Here is a 22222-nt window from a genome sequence, read left to right on the forward strand (position 1 = left end):
AAACTCGCTCTGTAGTTTGTTTCCTACCAGCCTGTGCTCAAAATAATGCAGTTCTCATAACGAATTTATTTTTCCTTTGGCAGATGTTATCAGTCAGGAATGCTTTTTTCTTAGACAAATACTCAAGAAAGAAACATAGTAAACCTGTTATATTTAAAAGCATGCTGCTGTGCATTAGAGCTATATGCCATTTCCAGAATTTCCTAAAGAAATGGTAAATCCTGTTTTGTCTAAGTATTTTTTTCACAAGGGATTTGGGATTTGCTGGGATATCTCTGTGTGGGTCAAGTCAGACATATTAATTTTATTTTCAAAAGCAATTTTTCTTCCAGACAGTGACTTATTCCTTGGACAAGTAGCAATATCTAGCAGTGTAGCAGAGATGGCTAGTACTGAAGAAAAGCATTGGGGAAGAATATTTCACCTTTGGCATATGGCAAGTGTAGGATGAATACTAAAATATCTTTAAACCAGCTGGCAGAATCAGGCTGTGGCTTTCCTAAGTGGTCTTAACTTGTCTCTGGATGTAAGGAACACAGATAGGTTTGGTTATTGTAGCATTAGCACCTAGGAATGTTGTGGGGTTTTTTTCCACTGTGCAATATTTTCACAGGATATGGTCTCACAAAGAACATACTTGCAATTGCAGACAACATACCTTTCAAAAACCTAAGTCAACACATTGAGCCTGCTATAACACCAGCTGCTTCTTTATTTGGTTGCACTCCAAACCAGGGCCCCAGAACTGAACATACAGACAGATCGGCAATCAGTGCAGTTCAGTGCTGTCCACACTGAAGGTGTCAGCCCTGGTATAGACGGGTTGCAGGGACAGCTGGGCTGTTGTGGCATCCTTGACTGGAGTTTATCTGGTAATAAAGAGGGAACTGAAACTCAGTGAACCCCACACATTCATAATTAACATCTTAGCATTCTTTTGAGGCCCTTTGATAGGCAAGACTTTAAATTCTTTTTTGGCGTGAGACAAAGTGTTGCGAGGTGGCCAGACACAAGTTTTGGATGCTGGTGGTTGTGGGATCACACAACGTATGGGAGTGTAAGGGCAGAGTGGCTCAGTCAGGGCAGTGCGGGCAGGGAGAGTGGACGGGCAGTAGGGCTGATTTGGGGACAAGTTCCTGCAATGTAGCATATGGCTTGGTGTCAGGGCACGGCAAGGTCTCTCCCACTGTGAACCCAAGTGCCAGAGGGAGCTGCCCCAAGAGATAGCTACAGCCTAGCCAACCTTAAACCTGTATCCACTGAGTAGCACACTAAAAAACTCCTCAAGATCAACTTCTGATCTGGTTTCCCATTCTTATGACAAAGTTATACCACCGCTTTGCTAAATCCTACACTTTAGATCTGTCATTATATTTGTACTATTAAGGTATATTTGACTGTCCTACATTAGCCTGACAACTCAGTGCTCTTCATGTTTTTAACATAAGCTTAGAAGTGACTCATGTAGAACTTTAGGCTTGTATGTTAGATTCATAGAATGATAGAATGGTTTGGGTCAGAAGGGACATCAAAGACCATCTAGTTCCAACCCGCTCCACTAGACCAGGTTGCCCAAAGCCCCATCCAGCCTGGCCTTGAACACTTCCAGGGAGGGGGCATCCACAGCTTCTCTGGGCAACCTGTTCCAGTGCCTCACCACCCTCACAGGGAAGAATTTCTTCCTAACTTCTAATCTAAATCTATCCTCCTTCAGCTTAGGGCCATTACCCCTTGTCTTATCACTACATGCCCTTTTAAACAGTCAGTCCCTCTGTTAATCTCCAGATTAAGTAGCACAGCTTCAAAAATATGATATCTGTGGAAATTTGTCGTGATAAATATCATAAGGTACCTTATCTGTTTTTCAGAATAAATAGCAGCAGCACAGTTAGCAGGGACATATTCTTAGCTGACACAAATAACTTTGTTAGAGTCACAATTTACGTCAACCAACGATCTGCTCCTTAAAAGCAGATACTCAAAATTCTAGACACTTTCCAAAGCAACAAATTGCTGTAGGTCAAAACTGTCACGCATTTTGTGAGAAAACACGTTTTGTGAAATAATTGTAATTTGGGAAATGAAACCACTTTAATTTCTTCTTTGATTGGCAATGTCAAAAAAAGAAAAAGAAAAAAGAGAGAACTAAGCACTCCACAGAGTCTTCTATTTGAAGAACTTTTTAATAAGAAAACTAAACACTCAACCTAACTAAAGCTGATGACAAGTTGCATTGTCTTATACATTATACTAGGTAGTAGGTAGAAGGAAATAATATTGTCCTCTAACACCCTGCTAACTTGCAGAGAGTAAAGAGCTGATGCTTATATTGAACTATCCCTAACAAAAATGCAAACCAAATAATCATATTAACATTTCAGCCTTTTATTAATTAAAAGCTGAATTAGGAGAACAAGTGCTTTATTTCAGTTTCCTTTTCAAAGAAAGATGGGGTGAAATCCTACCTAAATCAAATCAATGGCAAAATTCATAGAAACAGAAATCACAGGTTGGTACTTTAGAAGAGTAAAGGATCCTTTGATATTTCCCTTTTCCGGTGTCTACAAAAGAACAGCATTTCCAGAGACAGCCATTGGACTGTTTTTGGTTTTTACTTCTCACTTTTTGCATATAAGCAGAATTGTAAGACAATTGTTGCAAAAAAGAATTGTAAGAGAATTAAAAACAGAACGTTGCCTCTCTTGGTCTCATTTATGTGATTCTGTTGTAATATATGATTGCATTTTGCTGGCAGATGGAAATATTTTGCTAAATGGGAAAGTATGGCTGATATCATAGGGATCATTTGAGAATTATAAGAATACTGTCTGGAGCGGACTTTTTCCTCTGTCAATATGAGCCCACACAAAGGCTTGCAAAATTATTCACCTAGAGGCCTCTCCCTTTGAGGGAGACTAATTTCTAATTCCCATCTTCTTTCCATAGACTCAGTCTTCCCCTTTCCTGACACCCAGTCTCAGTCTCCTTGCCTGCTCAGATGCTTTTCCAGTTGTATATACTCAACATCCATGCCCCAAGAGTGCCATTTCCCTGGCTCTATGTCAGTATTTATTCTGAACCTTTTCCTTTGGTTCCCAGACTGCTTAAATTTCCATGGATGCTCATCTATTTTCGGTAAGTGCCCCCCGCCCTCAGACCACTGTCCTGCTCAGGGCTCTGCCATCCCTGGTCTCCTGCCCCAGTGGTTCTGCCCTCCAAGGCTTTATTTTCCCAGTCCCAGCTGTTTCTCCACCACAGTAATTCCTATATGCAGATTTTCATCTAACTCATGCTGATGTTCTCCATGTCCCTCTGCTTTTCTTCTTCCTCCCCTCATCTTATCTTTCAGCCATCTCTGCCCCTTTTTCATTCCTGGGGTTATCATTTCCAGTATCTACCCTGCTATTTTACCCTCTCACTTCCAGGCTCTCTTGTCTGGCTGTACTTCCAGAGGGGCTTCAGCCCACCCACCTCCCAGTCTCAGCATCCTTTTCCAAAGTTGCTCTTTGCTCACTCTACTTTTCCAGCTATCCATCCCCATTTCTTCCCAGCACTGTCTTCCAATCTAGCCTCGTCAGGAGCAATTTTTATCCATTGCTAATGCACCAGATATCATATCTTTGTTGAACTTCTTTCTCTGTCTCTAATCAAACTATGGTGCTTGCTTAATTTAAATTTTCAATTGAACTTCTCTGCATTAACTAGTGGGTCTTTATGGGAGGGGAACTGAGGGAACAGGAGAGGCAAACTCTCTGCTTTTAGATCTGGAATATGACTCTGCCTTGGGTCATCAGGTGGGACAAGTCATTACAAGGATATTGTAATTTGGTTTTAGTAGCCCTGAGCTGCACCGTGATGGTACACGTACTGTCTGGTCAGCTGGGAGTCTGGAGCTCAGCTAGCATTGACAATCTTTAGTGTTTTTAGTTGCAAAACTGTGATGTACAGGTTTTTTAGGTCTTGCCTGAATTTGTAAGGACTGGCAGCAAAGGACAAAAAAGCATATACCTGGCACAGAAACCTCTCCTGCCAAATTTAAATCCGTCTTTCAAAGCACTGAAGCAGCAGAGCCAGACTTTTTATCATTGACGGCAACATATTTCCCCTATCCTGTTCTGTGACGTTAGCTGGTGGTTTTGGCTGACGTTTTCATAAAAATAAAAATTAAATAAAATCAGGCCAAGGAAACATTGTAACTAGAAAATTTAATCTGGAATAACTAAAGTTTGACATTGCTGTACGTGAAATCAGGATCTAATAATGGGAAATGTCAAATGTGCATAATCATAGGTGAAACTGTAGTCCCTGCTGATATGAGTAACAGCTTTGAAAGGTCTGAAATACGTTCTAAATAGTTGATGATAAATTATGAACTGAGTTACATCTCTGGAAATCATCTGATTCTTCCATTCAACTAATGGCTGACTTCAGCCCTTTGTGTATAGCAAAACTACTTTTTAAAACTTGCTGCAGGCAGACATTATAAATTCTCAGCTTTCTAAGGCCAGACATGACCACAGTAATTGCAGAATCTGACCTCGTGTAAGAGAGACTGCAACATTTTGCATACTAATTCTTTTATTTCACCTAAAACTCACAGTTGAACAAGAAGATAGTGTATCTCAATGCAGCTATCAATATCCATGCATTCGGGGCGGGGGGGGGCTGTTTCCTGGGTTGTGTTCAAGAGAAGAGGTTGAGCCTAATGGCCGTAATGACATGGCGGTATCTTAATGGGAACACACCACTAGCAAAACATTCCAATTAACAGGGGATGTACTGAGCTGAAATAAATGGTTTTAAGTGATGATCAGCCTGGTGTGAAATTATAAACTCCATTGTTAGTATCAAAATGACTAATTACAGCTCTGATGCAGAATAGCACTCAAATTTTTAAATCTGTGGGACTAAACTAAAAATGCTTTCAGCCTTTTGCGAGACCTCCAGGGAAAAATGAAGAGTGTACAATTTTTAGCTTGCATTTTTATTTAATTGGTGCATTATTTCAGTAAAAGTATTATATGGTATTTCTTTCCTCTTTCTCCAGTCTTTTTCTTAACTGAGTTTCCACAGGATGTCCTAATTAGGAGACCCATACTGTATACCCTCAAAAGAATTAAGGATTTCACTTCAGCTAAGTGGCATTGTTGACTGTGGAAAAAAAAGCACCATTTAATGGGACAGAGAAAAACAGGGCAACCAGACTATTCAGGGAAAACTGAGAGATAGGCACGAGTTTCATATAAGGATTTTTAATTCATTTAGATGGTGCTCTTTTGCTTACACTTTTGTAACACTATATAGCACTAAATTCTCTTAATTTAATTTGTACTTCTGTGTAAAGCAATCCACACACATTTTAAGGCTTTTTCTTCCTTTTGCCCTACAGCTTTCATATTGAGCAAGCAAATGTTAAAAGCAGTTAAAAGCAGACTTGAATCTGTTCTCTCCATTCATGGGTTTTAAAATTAAAGCTCTTCAAAACTTTCGTGCCCGTCAGTGCAGCCCAGGAGCACTAAATCACAACTGTTTGGTGCCATGTGCTGACAGACTGAGTCTTGAAAAAAGGGTGACAATTTTTTTCACCCTTGCTTAGAGTGCCCAACCAATGCTGAATGGAGAAAAAAAAAAAAAAATCAGATATTTCTTTTTAGTAGAGTATATGAAATAATAAAGGCTGAAGATGCCTTTGAGTTCCTGTTCAGTTTTATTTACCATCTCTCACAATTGCCCTGAAAGCTGAAAACATCCCTTAATTACAATCTCTTTCATTGTGACAGATTCCAGGTGAAGTAGAAAAGGTGTGATGTTTCTGTAGTTGTACACTACCCAGAAAGTATATTATTCACTGAAACTTGATATCCTGCAGAAGATAAGAATTCAAAGGATAGATTCAATGAAGTTAATAGAACGAGCTATGTAGCCATATTATTCACTGATGGTTTACAATGTATATTAAATAGTGCAATCAAACATACAAATAAAGTTGGCACGTATACACTATGTACTATAATGATGGACATATTAGGAACATCTGATAAAGCTCACAAGCTTATCAAAATCCTAAAAGCTGATTTTCCTGAAATCTGTCTCCTTAAATGTTTAAAACAAAGTCTTAAATTCATAAATATTTATTTGTTCCTTGTACTTTTATAAAAAGTACATTACCTTACTTCATATTTGGATATTGTATGTCTCATAGCTCTGGTGAAAGATAAAATAGTATATAAGAAAGCTTCTAAATAAACATACTTCATTAAGTTCTTTATTAAAAAAAATATTTCATGCTCAATTATCTATCTTAAAAGAGCTTCAGATTTTCTAAATTTTTGTAAAATTTATGATTTATGAAGATAAACATCTTAATTATGGAATTACAGAATAATTTTGTTTGGAAGAGACCTCTGGAGGTTAGCTAATGCAGCCCACTGCACAGTGGGGGAGGGGGCTATTGCTTAGGGACTATTTGAGTATCTTCAGGGCTGGGACCCAACAGTGCCTTTGGGCAATCTGTTCCAACACTTGACCACCTTCAAGGTGACAACAGCCACCTTTGCCACAAGAGCACGTGGTCAGCTTGCTGTCCATCAGGATCCACAGGGCCTTTTCTACAAGCGTCAGGGTCAACAGCTTTTTTATGAAGTCCAGTGTTGCCTTCAAGGAAATCACCGTGTTGTGCTTTTAGGTGCATTGCTTTTATGGTGATTCCCTTTTCTCTTTCATTCACATTTGGTTTTAGTGCTAGTTGTTCGGCCCTGGGCTCTAAAGTGTTTTTGATGTACGAATTTCATTTGTACCTAGGACATCTCTGAAGGTACCTGTAGAGAATTCTGCAAAATTAAACAAACCAGACTTCTATTTGCTTTGAAAAGCATCCAGCAGCCAATGTCATACACGGGGGACATACTGCAGTGTGTGTTTAGTAATGGGAATGTACAGCATGAAAGGTCTGGAGAAACCCAGCAGGAACTACTGAAATCTCCTTTTTCAGACATGCAGTTTCAAAATTACATTCAGCAGCAAGACAATAATTTTTCATAAAATGTTTCTGAGGTGCTCGTTCTAGAAGTCTGAATTGGGAGTGTTTATCCACTAAGTTTTCACTTTGATCACGTATCAATGGACTGTGGCAAGGGCAATGCACCTCTGTTATGTTAAACCAAGGTATCTTTGAGTCATTGCTTTTGTTGTCATCAGTAATCATGTATATGTTGTTTAAGCAATAGTTTGATATCAAATATACCGATTCTACTCCGACAACAAAGTAATAATTAATATCTTGAGCACCCAGATTACTTCTCTGTGCACACATGTGTTACCAGCACATGGTGTCTGTGACAAGAGGGACCTTCTTCTTAAATTTACTGGTTTCTGATGAATTTCATTCAAAGCCAACTGACTGAGTAGAAAAACTAGTATAGCCTTCAGTGGGTTTTGAATTAAAGGCATTTGATCGTAGGGAAATTGAATAATCTGTAAAATAAGGGTCATAGTGTTTCTCTCTTGTAAAAGTAATTGAAAATCATAGCGGAAAAGTACAAAGCATGCACTATTACTGTTTTATCTCTATTAAGAAAACTGATTTTATCAATTTTTATTTAATTACTTAAATGAGCAATTTAAGGCATTTTAAGGTCTCGTGTATTTGGTGTTTCATTTGTTTCTTTCAGTTGAAACAAGGTTGTTTCTATGGAAACAAAGACATTGCAAGATAGAAGTTGCTGTTAGCTTTGGGAACAAATACACTATTACAAAAACAAAAAACCTCTGAGATAGTGGACTATAAAATAGAATAATATCCTTATTAATTAACAAATCCTGGGTAAAAGCTAGTTTTATGGAATAGGAACCACTCTGGCAGAAACAAACAAACAAAATGAAAGTTAATGGAGCTGTCATTTCAATATTCAATAATATTATCTAGAATATGCAATTTCCCAAATGTAATTCCCATATCCTGCATGAACAGTTACAACAAAGTGAAAAGCTTACCCATGCCAGTGTGCTTTTCCTGTCACAGTGTAACTCCAAAATGTATACATTTCTACAAACAACAGAGCAATTGGGAAAATAGAGCCGCTCTCAACATCGGTTATGCGGGCAATATATGGCATAGCCCTCCTGGCACCCCCTCAGCTATTCGCACAATTATTTTCTTGGCCATCTCACAGACTTGTATGTTTATGCACGGGGTAAACGGGCGTGCGTGCAGAAAGGAGGAGTCAAAGTCCCTCAGTCTGGGAGAGCCTGACATCCTGAGGGTTGACAAGTGTTGCCAGGCTTTGCTTTCCAAAGTCCTGGAGGTACGGGAAAGAGTGGAGCCGGCCAGTAGGAATTCGATGTCAGTTCTGTTCTCCCACACATAGTTCACTTTTGACTATTAGTGACATTATAATGTTCAAAATCAGGAAAGAGTTGCATAAATGAAATCAGCTCAAATGCACATGCACACAGACCCACACTTAAAAGAATGCTTCAATTATAGATACAGCTCTCTAACTAATAAAAGTACTTAATAAATCATCAATCGTAGAACAGCCCGGGTTGGAAGGCACCTTGAAAGATGATCTGGTCCAAACTTTCATGGGAAAGGGAGCCTAGATGAGATTATCTGGACTGTCTGTCCAATTGCATCTTTAAAAGCTCCAGTGACAGGGACGCTACCACGTCCCTGAGGAGGTTGTTACAGTGAATTACTTTTCCCACTGTAAAAAATTTCTTACATCAAGATGAAACTTCTCCCATTGCAACTTGTAACCGTTGCCCCTTGTCTTTTTCCTATAGCTTTTTGTGAAGAGAGCGCCTTTGTCCTCCTGTTAACTGCCCTTTAAGTACAGGAATACTGTCATGAGGTGCTCCCTGAGCCTTCTCTTCCCCAGGAAGTAAAGGCCTACCTCCTTCAGTCAAGGAAAAGAACAAAGGAAATTAAAGAGCTGTATTTTCATGGGGTGTTTTAAAAACTGTTGAGGATACAAAGTGAGGCTCAGCCCTCAATCAGTGTTGTGCGACTGCAGAATGCTATTGTTAATCATGCACAGAAATACCAGAGGAGAGTCTGTGTTCTCTCTCTACACCTTTTGCACATTGCATAACCTATTTTTTCCACGTTACAGAGCATGCATGAGTACCTATGTAAATGCATGCTTGTTTATGTATGTTTTATATGGCTAAAGAGATGTTTCTCACAAAGTCTGTAGACTCTCAGAAACAGCGAATGTAGAAAATACAGACCTGAAGTAATGTGCTGGGTGAATCAAGTCCATATCTTTTCTGCAAAGAAAACTTCATCTGAGATCAAAATCAAAATTAGTTAATTAAAGGCTCCAAATAAATATTTCCATGGGCTTAACAGTTTTTATATCTTCCCCAAGTGCCATGAAAAGCCTACTTAGATAATCAGCATTGGCTCATGTTTTCAATGGGAAAAGCTTGCCAGCCTTGATAGTAGGGAAAACTTCAAAGGCTGTGATAAATCAAATGAATAATTTGTCCGGAGGAAGTCTGTATATATCGGTCACATTATCTAAATGTGTCAAATGAAATGTTAAGATCTCCCTCTCTCTTTCTCCAGGAATAATTGGATTTGCACATCTCTCTAAATTGCTAATCTTTTCACCAAAATGTAAGCACATTTATTTTTCATTCCCTGAATGCCTGTCATGATAAATGGTTACAGAAAAGTGTCCAAAGCTATATGGGAAGGTTCAGGCAGGCTGATTGTACATTTTCCTACTGTTAGCCCACCTGATGTGAAGATGATCAGCAGGACTGTAAGACTAGCTCAGTTCTGCATCCCTAATTTAGATATGCTGGACTGGATAAGATGAAAGGGTCTAAGATTCTTTGTAAATCATTCAAAGGTAAGTTAGAAGGCTTCATTACTTACACATGAGTTCCTCTAGGGGACCATCATTTCTTCATTTGGCATTCTGGAGGAAGAAGAGGTAACAGGAAAATGGCGTTTTAAAATGATCTTGATTTTTCTTAAGTTTCTAAGGTTTTAAAGAAGGGTTGGATTATACCTATCACTTGCTGTTCTTATAGAAAAGGGACTGGGGAGTCATATGTTTTATTCTCTGTTATTTATAAGTATTTTGTTCTGAATTGGGCATTTATGAAATTCTAGCATATATAGTACTTAAAATTTGCTTTGGTTTTCTGTCCATTGAATGCTCTCTTTTCTGATGCCAGATTTACCAAATTTACTAATGCAAATTTGGGTGTTTAATGTTACAGACACAGACAAAGCATCTTCTCTTTATTTTATTAGTAAAACTTTAAAAGTATCTTGCTATTAGAAGATGCGGCTCTCTTATTGGTTGTTCCTGTTCTCTTATGAAAAGAACATGTAGCTCTTTCCTTGGTGTTCTGCCTTTCAGCTGAGAACCTGGAATGTCAAGAAAACAGAGAAAGTTCCAACTCAGAAGCTGCAGTACAAAATAATGTGTTAGAAATTGAAACAGTAATAGATAAAGCCTGTGCTTGCGCACTGCGAGTTTGAAATCTTACAGGTGCATGTATTTGGGTTTCTATTTACACTGTTTTTCTAAAAACGTCCTTTGATTTCATATGATGTGATCTATCGCCTTGCCAAATTACAGCAGAATTTTTATTTTTTAATGGTATCTTTTAAATGTCTTGAGCGACCAGAGTTCTGTGGTGCTACTAGGAGTGTGTTGTCACGATGCACTGATTCTTATCAACAGAAGTTTTACCCCGGATATACTTTCAAGCTGTGTGTAAGCTGAAGCAAAAAAATGGAAAGTAACATTTGGAATATAATGATGGGATCCCAAGTACTGACAAGCAGAACTGGCTTGAGTTACATTTATGGTTTGGCATGCTATAAGTGATTTATTATCATAGGACCATAGTAAAAATAAACTACAAAAGTACTTGCAAACATGCTTTCTTGAGCTAAAATTCACTACTTTGAAGCATGCTCATGCAATTGTTCATATTAGTGTGAACAATTCATTAGTTCATACTAATTGATTAGTTCATATTAGTAAAATGAAACACATCTGTGATTAGCCGCAATGCTGAAATAACTGAAATACCAAAGTCTGCTGTGGCTTCCACATGGGACATTTGCTTTAGGCTTGTTGGTTTTTTTAACCATTACATATGCATTGTCAAGGGCTGTTAAATAATAAACTCTTCTTGAGTTATTGGCCCTTCAGATGATAGTTGGATTAACATTGAATTGATTATTGCATTTTTATCTGTGTGAATGTGCACTCCAATAGGGACTGAAAAATAATATCTTAGCAGGGGAAGGGAAGGAAAGGAATGATTTTTGGGGGTGCTTCCCGGCTGTAGCACGCGTCCCTCACCCCCTGAGCATTTTCGTGAGCATCCAAGTTACTTTCAGACCTTCCACCCAGAAACTCTTGGCACCGTGCACTGCCGGCAAAGCAAGAGCCAGTAGCTGGGTTCAACTCAGGTTCATAAAATCTAGCGGGAGGTGAGGAGTGTGTGGTCACAGCAGCTGGGCAGGCCACGGCATGACCAAAGGAAAGGGGGCAAAATACGTACATGTCTTGGAGGTAAGACAGGTGAGGGAGATCAGTATGTCTGGGAATGGAGTGGGATCTGCTGCTGAGGTAAGGGGAGGAAAAGCTTTTAGTGCTGTACATTACATGAGAGAGGATGATGCTTCTGCCTACTGACTATTTCCTTGGTGTGCTTTTCTTTCATTTATCACTTGCAAATACAAGGCAAGAATGAACCGCTATTTTCGTGTGGTTATTTTTCCAGTGCATCAGTATTTAAATTATACTCAGATCCGAATCTGGTTTTCCAACCAAAAGCTCCTGGTTTTTTTGCTGTTGTTTTGGTTTGGTTTTTGTCCTTTTGGGGGATTTTGTTTTGGTTTTTTGTTGGTTGGTGAATTTGAAATCTGGAGTTCATCTCTGATGAAGTATTGGGAATAAGGGTTAGATAAGTCAGAACAGAAACTTCACCTGAGTATGACAGAAATATGAAACAAAATCTAATTCCAAATCATGATCTGTACCTTGCGATTTATATTCACTATTTAGCTTAAACTCAGCTCACTACCGTCACATTGTTTTAATAAGTCCCTAAGTATGTAATTTTACTAAGATTATTTAACATTATTAGCTGGTTTTATCCATAGCAATTTCTGAAGTCAAAGATTTAAATATAATAACTCTGTAGCTGAAATCTGAGTCAAGGATGATTATTCTCCTAACTCTTAAATTCAAGACCTAGTGCTTGGTCAAAAGCTTTGTAAAGAAAAATACTGTTAAATTATATTATCATGCCAGGTTGACAAGTATTTTAGATGAACATTTAAGACTTCTTTTCAAAAAAGTACCTAAGACTGTGTCTAAACTTTAAAACTGTGAGTAGCTCAAGTTCACCATACCAGACTTCTTTCAGGGCGTTTACTCAATGTAGTAGAGGGTTTTATTTTGCTGAATAGGAAAAAGAGCAAATGAAGAGAGGAAAACACAGAGAGACTTACACTTCTGTCTAGACCAAGCTCTAACTGCGGGCAGCAAGGCAATGAGCATGTGCCAGAATGAGCACTAAACTGGATGGATGCCAATTTTTTTTATCGCGAATAACCTCTTGCAGCTGGAGCCTGTTCTCTGGAAGGAAAAGGCAGAGCCACCAATGACTTCAGTGGCGCAAAACCAGAGCGCTCCAGAGTGGAAGAATTAGCTCATGGTGTACTTCTTGGCAAGATCCTGGAGAGTTTATGAGCACACAAAACCACCATAAAACTTAAAATTAAGTGGTGCTTTGTTTAGTATGATTCACTCTAAGTCAGGGTTGGGTCTTTCTGATTGGTTGGTTGGCACTTGCCTCATACACCATGCCGTTGGACAGTGGGATCAGCATTTTCCAAAAGAGGTGCTGTGCTCTGGCTTCCCTTGGGCTTACCGATGGTGCCTATATGGCTCCTAAAATGCCATCACAGCAACAGCTGGGAATATATTGTGTTCACAGATGCACCTGTTTCCTCACTATAGAGAAACTGCACAGAAAGTCACTCCCATTTCCTGAATACATTCCTGATGGTGGTCTGTTTAGCCCAACTGCTCAATGCTACACCAGTAGCTGACAAAGCCAACATGTGCTGTGTGTCCAGTCCTTCCATCCGTGCCCGGAAATGGACTTCCAGCTTCATTCTCCAGATGGATAACTAATATCCTCAGGAGGGCAGTCTATAGAGATCCTTCAAAGTGCTGTTTGCCGTACTGAGAAACATAAATGCAGATGGGTGCAGCTGCCTCCAATGGCAGCTTCATTACAGGCCAGCAGAAAGACCTGAATTAGGTTTGTGACAGTTCCACCGGTCTGCTACTTAACACAGACCAAATCACCACGTTGACCTTCTCTAATCCTTGCCTATCAAGCCGTCCTTTCTAACCCGCCAGTTTTGCATAATACTGAATTGCTTTTTATACATACCTGGTTAGATAAGATGGAATTTTTCAACCGCAAATGCAGTAATATGTACTGACTCATTAAAACCAGATTGTTTTCCATAGTATAACCTCTTAAATAAAATACAAACTTTCAGAAATGTTTAGGCAGACATCTGTAGAAGCCAGAACTTTAATAACACTGCATAAATTGTGGTTCTTTAGATGAGCTTTTTGCTTTCTCGTCATATAAATGTCTGTCATTAGTTATGCGCAAAACTCAGAACTTCAGTTTTTGGAATGAATACTTCCCAGATCTTGCTTGCAGAAGATTAGATTAGGCATCTCATAAGCAGGAGCTCTTGCTGAACTCAGTTTCAAGTACGTTCCATGTCCTGGGAGGCTGGAAGTGGACACAGCCAGGATGCTGCAAGACAGCTGTGCAACAGTTCAAGTTCTCCTTTAACCCCCTTCATTGCACTGGATTAGCCCATGGGGAAAAGAATGAGCTTATGAACCCTCTAGCTCTCCACAATAAGTCATTAATGACATGCTTTAAATGCAGGGTGTCTGGTATTTGTTGTGCTCTTTTAACACTTCAGCTTCCAGTTTGACTACTGCATTGAAGCAAAAAAAAAAAAAAAAAAATCAAATGTATTGGGGCCTCAAATATATATCTACAGTTTTGCAAACCTTTATTAACTCATATATCATCCAAGACTGGTTTTGGTTTTTAATTTAGTTAAATGCTTAATCTAATCTTTCTTGATCCTTGATTCCTGATTATTATTATGGTCCTGCTTTGATTAATGACTCATTAGAAATAGGGCTGAACCAACTTCCCAGATCCCAGCCAAGCCAACATTTGGATATCTTCTGATAGTTTAATTGAAACTGGAATCTCTAAAAAAATTGCTTGTCCTATATAGTAAATTTTGTCACTGTCTAAACTAGGACAAAGTTGTTATAACATTTCTGAATGCCCTCAGAAAACAAATCGCTTTCTTTGTTTAAAAGCAAATGTTATTTTATTTTCATTTTTTGTATATCCATTTCACATTATAATATTGAAAATAACTAAGCAGTGTCAGTTCCATTGGCCTGTGTTCCTGGTAGTCATGGTCCCTGTTACAGGCAGAATAGCTTTTAAGTATATAAATTTTTCTTTCCCAAACCTAATACTGCACATTAAAGGAAAAGTTTTGCTATAGTGTACTACATATGGCTCTCATCCGGTCCTTCTTCCTCAGAGGCCCCAGCTATGAAATTTCTCTTATGCTCTGAGGAAGGGAGAAAAAGCAGTGAAGAAATGGCAGCAAAGCAACTCACAAGGCAGATTAGTGTAGTTAAATCAAAGGGCAGAGCCATGGCTGCAAATGGCAAGCACCCATGGGATATTTGAGGGCATAGCTTTGCAGATAAGTGAGAGCACAGTTGTAGGTTTGCCCTAGAATATTGTCCTCTCAGTTAATAAAGATTTTATGTGGTCAAGAACCTGAAATGCTTGGATTTCCTTTAATTTTCACAATGTTCCATTTTAAGTAAAAGTTAATGAAAAAATAAGCCACATTCCTATGAAATACGGAAATAGGCCCAACTTAGTTAACAACATTTAAGTCATAGTGGCTTCAAATACAGCTATTTTCATTGCACTTTTAATAAAAATAGTCCTGGACAATTAATTAACAGTGCAGTATCTCATGGGTCTTTCCTTGTGATATACTGTAATCACTTGAGGTAAAAATCTTAGTCCCCAGGAGTGTATCAACATCATAGCTGTTATTTCTTTTTACATAGAAATGTGGAGTGCAGTTGTCAAGCTCTGCACATTTGAGGCTTGAGGTCAATCATTCCTATTAACCGCAAATGTTACCATTCCCTGGCTGGAGAAATACAGGGTCGAGCATGTGTATCCCACGGAAGAGCAGTCATCTGTTTCAGGACAAGTACATAGAAGAAAAATTAGCTTAAGTTTTTCCATGTGCACCTGGCATGTCCATTTAAATAAAGAACACCAAAGTAAACATTAAACTCGCATACACTCACAACCTAGCTCAAAACCATGGTTGATATTCTGGCAGTTCTTCTGGCATTGATTGGCAATTTTTTTAATAGGTTAGACACAAGTCCTGGAGACAACAGGCCTAGTTCATAGGGTATGTCACCACGATGAGGCGGAAACGTAACTGGAGCACATGCAAGCATAACTTTTTTGAGTTAGGAGGAGAAACAGTTGCAATGAAGATATGGTTGCATGGACTTTGTTAGTCACAGGGTGTATATTTATGATCTCCAGTCAGCCTGCATGTACTAAAGACTGATCTGCTGTGTCAACACCGCTCTGGTTGCCCTGCTAGCTTGAGTAAGCTAGGATGCCATCACACTTCTGCTTTACGGCGTTTTATTCCTCATCTCTGTTTTACTGCAGTGTAACTGTGTGGCTTTTGGTTACACGCTTTAACCAACCAAACCCGAAACCTCTGTTTCAATTTCACCATTTATAGAGAGATGAGGGTGGCTGTGGTTCTCATGAGACCTATATAATTGCTTAACCTAATTTCCGCTATGCAGGGCTCTGATAAGCCCAGAAGGCTCTCCAAAGCTGTTTTGTTCTTTAAATGAGGAGGTAGCCTCAAAATATGCCTTACCCTGGTCAGTTCTACACCAGGAGCAAAGGAAACGCAAACTGCTGTCTCTGTTTGCTGCCAAAGGGCTTTGATCATGATGGATTTGATATAAATAGTGAGCAAGGCTGTTGTTACAAAGTGCTGTCCCACAGTGTGTGAGTCTTAGCATGTGCTGCAGTTTCAGTGGATCGGTTCTCAAAATTTTCCGGTAAGCAGTGAGTGGAAAATACAAATACGTATTTATATTTAACAATGGCAGGGAAAGGAATATTTTTAATGAGAAAAAGACAGTGGCTTTACTTCAAATAGAATTTAAAATCTCATTGTAACTGACAGCTATTTGTTTTATCTTGTGGCCCTTTGAACAGACATTTTTTATGGACCAAGAAAATGCCTCTGAGAAGAAGATCTCTGGGATATCGCTGTTTTCTCTGCTGTGACGTAAGGCAGGAGCTCACAAGTCAGCGTTTTTCTTCTTAAGAAGCTTACGTTAATTTATTTTGACAGCATTTTCAACCCATATAGTAGCTTAAGACTATCTGTTTGTGCTACCTTTCTATTTTAGACAAGCGATGCTTTGCATGAGACTGTTAATTTGGCGAAGGGCATGGGTTCACATTTGGTTTTCATAGACTGATAGATTTAAAGGCCAGAAGAGACCATTATGATCGTCTAGTCTGACCTCCCACTTCAATCAGGGCACAAGCCTCACGCAATCATTACTGCAACAAGATCATGACTTCAGTGTGAGCTAGACAGCAGCTTAAAGAAGGCATCCAGTCCTGAGTTGCCTTCCTCTAATTTTTAGCATTAATTTTTCCAACTTCAGACTCCAGTCCCTGGATCATATTTTATAGGCATGCAGAGTCAAAATGAAACATCATCCTCAACTGTCCTTTTCAATTACATGTCTGTGATTTCATCTACTTGGATTTATCCCAAGATTATAGGACTATTTATGTTGTATAGTTGTCAGACCATGCTAAAAGGACAGTGAGCATTCTTTTCACTTTATACTGGATGTTGTAAAAACAGTCGCAAGGCACGCATGGAATGTCAAGATCTTGTGCTAGGTCTGCATTGTAAGTCAGGAAGCATTCAGCCTGGCTTTTAGTTTTTGAGAGCAGTTTGCATCCACTGATTTAACAGGCGTGAAGCCTGTTCACAGAGCAAATGCACAACAACTATTGTCCTTCTTTTGAAAGCCAGCCCCTGCATTTCTAAGATCAGTTTTCAATAGACAGATAATCATGAAAATTGGCAAGTGACAAAAAAGATAAGGAAAGGCAGGTGGCAATGTTTAAGAAATATTATTTATCTAGAACATTTAAAAAAAAACAGTTGTTGGTTCTTCTAAGACAATGGCAGTGGAAGATTAGGTGGGAGAAAGGAAGATACTTTGAATAAGCTTATTCAGCTGTTCATTTTCACCTGTACTCATGATAATGTGGAAGCATACTTTCTCCAAACTTAAAACCTAGCTACAATTCACTATCCCAGGAATTCTGGTCTACAGCACTGGATCAATTTTTCAAGATGGCAAGAACTCCAAATCTGGCGTTGAAGTTTTACACAACTTGGGAAGTTTTAGGTGTGGATGTGAAATGAGTTTATGACACTGTGGAAAGTCTGTGAGGAAATTTCTGCTTCTGAAATTTAAACATCTTTCAGGCCCTTTCCAGCTCCCCCTGTGCGGTGTAAAGAAAGAGTGCAAGGCTTGAACTCTGCTTCTGGTACATACTGTCATGTGGTAACCAAAGCGGTGCTATGGTCCATACAGGAATGGAATAAGGGAGAGAACTAGAGGAGGATAATGCCAAGAAAAAATCTGGGTAAACATACTGCAAGAATTGATCGAGTTTTATGACCTTTAAAACTTTCAAGTCAAGCCAGTTTTAAAAGCTGACATTCAGTACTTGCCCTAGTGAAACTGGAAAGATTGACATTAATTTCAGAAAGCAGCTGCCAGGTTCTTGCTATCTTGCAAAGCATTAATATAAACTGATGTTCTTCAATGAAAGTTTAACAAAATTCTGATAATTCTTGAGTTGAAAAGACCTCAGTCTCTTGCATACCAAACTGCAAGAAAACAAAATTCCAAGCTTTCCAGTTTGAAAATGACACAGTTTGAGGAACTAGAGCACAAGAATGCATTAACTCTAATTTTCATAAGACAACTAACTTGTTTAGTAGTTATATTCCATTTACACAGTTGGGAAATGCAGAGGACATCAAGAGACCTGTGTAAAACCATAATTATATGTATGGATTTATGTTTATATTCACTTAGAGAACTTACTTTAAATTTTTCTACTTTATCTAGGATTTGAAAATATCCTGGATATAATAAGCTATATATAACCTATGGGTAAATAAATTTCTGTTTCAGAGAAAATTAGTTATTCTTCATATATTAATGGCCTTAGTTCAAGACACTTTCAGGTTATTGAAAATCACTGCAGTATTCCATAACAGCTTTGAAAACATTTTTTTCTTCATAGTATGTGTAGGTCCCGACTGTTAGCATTTATTGTGTCCAATAATACACTTGTAATTAAACAATCACAATCAAGAATATACATTTTTCATTTTAAATCTTTTGGTATAAAATATTAGAAAATGTACAAAATTAATGTATGGGCAATAAGAAGGTATATAAATATCATTTCAAGAGTATTTGCACATTCGGATCTCCTTAACAAACTGTTTTTTAAAGACAAAGATTATCTGGTACTGTAACTATATAAGGTACTTTGACTGTGCGCGTGAGTCTCAGCTCTACAAAGGGCCGTTAATGATCGTTCACACTACAGCTTATGGAAATGTAAGATACAGCTCAAACTGCTCAGTAAAGAATGCCCGTTCTTGTTACTCTTTGTTTTAATGGGCTATAAAATAAATGCAGTGTAAAAGGTATTTTTACAGCCAGAGCTTGTGATACATGATATGCATGGCTGTGCTGGGAAGAAAATGCCAAAATTATGTACTTCAAACACACATCGCACTTCTCAGAAGGATTATATATATAAAGCCATCAAGATCCTGTGCTGTCTTTAATGGAACGGGACTGACTGCTCCTCCGGTGTTTACAGCATCAGCCCTGGTAAATGCCAAAGTATGTATGGCTCAGCAATGAAATACTGCCAGCTCCATTTGTTGGTAGCCATATGCAAGAAGTAGTAAGGAGACTGCACAGCTGCAGAAAGGGAGGGCAAGGAACAAAGTGTTTGAAAACAGCATGAAATAGGCAGGCAGTAACAGCGCCAGAAAACGCGCGGGCACACACACACACATTAAATGCATGCACGGAGGTGGTAAGGCTGGAGGGGGGAAAAAAAAGGATGAGAGAAATCAGGTAATTTAATGGTAGCTGAAGGGACTTACGCGACAGCGACGGAATAGACACATCAGGGGGAAAAGTAGTAGCGTGAAGAAAAGAAGCCCATTAATAAAAGATGAGGAGGGATGAAATTAATGAGAGCTCTGCAGAGACACTACAGCCGTTGTGAGGAGAGAAGCACAGGGCTCAGTTCTGGTATTCTTGTTCAGTACTTCCTAGGTACTGGGGACTGCTCGGGGGACCAAGTACAATTAGAAGGCAGGGACTGTCAGGAATACTAAGCAAGGGACTAGTCTCACACACTTGCATAGGTGAATACCTATGAGAAACAGCTTGTCGTGCCAGCAGTCCCCAGGTTTTTCAAAATGAAATATATGCCCCTGAAGTTACTGAAATAAATGACTGTTTACAGTCAGGACTCTTTTTCATGGCTTGCTTCTTTTTTTTTTCCTTCTTCTTCTTAATGTACTCAAGTTATATTTACAGGGCTTTTTTATCTCTGTGGAAACTTTGCATTTCATGCAATAACAGGACTTCTTCATGCCCATGTGCTTCCAGAAGATGGAATTTTTTGTAAAACAGCAGCTGTCATGGGAAGTATAGTAAAAAAGTGAGGAGCTGATAGTTGCAGGTTCCACAGTGCACCCGCAGTGTCCTGGTCTGTCCTGGCAGCCAGAGCAGGGAGCGGGTCACAGCCATCACAGACCACCTCCTCCTCCTTGTGCGCTTGGATTTCCTTCCTGTGGACATGGAGGGGAGATGGGAGGCGGAAGCTTTTGTTTCTAGACCTCAATCTCACATGCAGTTGTACAGTGGATAGGATGTGGCTTCAGATCTGGAAGCTGGAAAGCACTCTGAGCTCCCATGGTTGCAGATATTTATTGCAGCCCTAATCAGTTGATAAACACAGACTCAAGCCACAAGTTCTCTCTCAAGAACAATTAGTGAAGGCACAGTCTGTGAGTAGATATTTCATTCTAATGCATAGAAAGGATGTTTTTCTTTAGAATTATTTATTAAAAAATATAACTCTGCTGAACTAGGGAATTAAATCAATTAGATCAATCCCCCCCAGCACTGTGAATCCCAAGAAGAAAGTGTTGACCCATCTACTGGGTCCTTCGAAGTACAGTCCCAAAGGGGCACATGCTCCGAGACCTCAGTTAGCAGCAGGCTTTTAAATTCAGATGTTAGACTGAGAGCAGGAAATAAGGAGTCAATAAGTGTTCTCAGCCAAAATAAACCACTTATTTAGGTGAAACATTTTTACCTTCTCTGCTCTTCTCCTTACTCCTTTTTTCCTCCCTGACTAAAACTAACTGCTTAGTCTAGTTTTTAGTAGGTCCTTAGAAACTCTATTTTCTAGAACTCGGTCTTATCTTGAACTTTTCTGCTCTCTTGTCTTGCCATACTTGATGCACAGACAAAACATCTGATGGAGCATATAAAAATGAAAATCTCATTCGTACCTGTGTGATTGCAAAATTCACATCCTGAAAATATATCCATTTTTTCAACTGTTCACCTAAACATTAAATATTTCAAAATGCTAATTTGTTCTTTTCTTTGTTTTTGACAGCAAAATTTGGAGAGTAACCTCACCAACCTTATTAAGAGGAATACTGAACTGGAAACTCTTTTGGCGAAACTCATTCAGACCTGTCAGCATGTAGAAGTGAGTATTGATCTCCATTTGAAATACTTGTAAATTTAATTACATTCACTTCTTGCACTCAGGAACAAAAGTTACCAAAAAAACCCCAACCAAAAAAAAACCCAACAACAAACCCCACAAAACCAAGCACAGAACTGAATTAAAATAGTGGTGAATTGATTTGGAGCTTTTTCACTGATAAATGGTATTCTCAATACAGACAACATCCTTTATATTCCTTCCTATCCCCTTTTAATTATGATACATTTGTATGGCCCCCACCGCTGCTATGCTTGAGCACATCACTCACTATCTGTAACATGTTTATCTTTTTGGGTCCTTTGTGAAGTAGAGTAATATTTACAGGTGGAAAACTTAAGGCAAAGAGATAATAACACTCAGATCCACAACAATATTTAGGATTCTATCATCAGTCCCAGATTTATTTTTTTTTCATCTGAATTAAGTATCTCAATACATATGTGGACTTGCCTCAGTTACATATTCCACTTTGAGTGTCACAGATAATCTTTAGCAGGGAGGGACCTGAATCCATATTTCTCCCAAATCTGGGTAATTTTTTAGATGGCCCTGTTGGGGCTGCCACTCTACATGCAAATTAAAATAATCAGATTAATTCACCCACAGGAGCTGACACAGGAGGAGATCAGAGTCCAAAATACACTCTTTTTTAGCAAAACTTCTCCTTTTACTTTTTGCCACACTTTAAGACCTTTTCAGTTCCTCATAGTGTATTCAGATCAACAAAGCTATGAGCACTATGAACAAAAAGCTTCCATATCATACGAAACATGCAAAAGACAACATGAGTTTCTGCTTTCTGCCAGTAAATATTACACAAACATCCTCATGGCATCAAAACTTTATCACCAGTGCTTTCCTCATTGTCAGTCTCAGGCATGAGTCCCAGGTGACACACCAGACACAAAACATTTTCACCCTTCCTCCAGGTAAATTGAGGCTGAGAAACACTGGAAGACTAGGAAAGTCTCAATATCATGAGGCACACATGCTTGTTGACAGATATACTGGATTCATTGAGGTACAGCATTTGCAGTGCTACCAGTTTTCATAAGTTCTAAGTTCAATATAAGATGGCATGGGAAAGTTAATGGGGTAGGAATCAGAGGACCTGGCACAACATAAATACTGCTGATTTAGAGTGAAACAAGCTTCAGAC

At 38.8% G+C, this 22222-nt stretch overlaps 1 protein-coding gene across 5 annotated transcripts in view; it reads left to right on the top strand.

Annotated features, from left to right (window-relative positions):
* The window catches only part of MID1 (midline 1), a 190029-nt gene that overhangs the window by 115741 nt on the left and 52066 nt on the right, over positions 1–22222 (top strand). For all 5 annotated transcript variants that reach the window (XM_075776588.1, XM_075776560.1, XM_075776591.1 and 2 more), the window contains exon 3: positions 20947–21042. In XM_075776588.1, the coding sequence (XP_075632703.1) occupies positions 20947–21042 (96 nt within the window). The remainder of the gene's footprint in view (positions 1–20946; positions 21043–22222) is intronic.

This window comes from Balearica regulorum, chromosome 1 (assembly GCF_011004875.1).
Source record: "Balearica regulorum gibbericeps isolate bBalReg1 chromosome 1, bBalReg1.pri, whole genome shotgun sequence".
Classification (NCBI taxonomy): Eukaryota; Metazoa; Chordata; class Aves; order Gruiformes; family Gruidae; genus Balearica; species Balearica regulorum.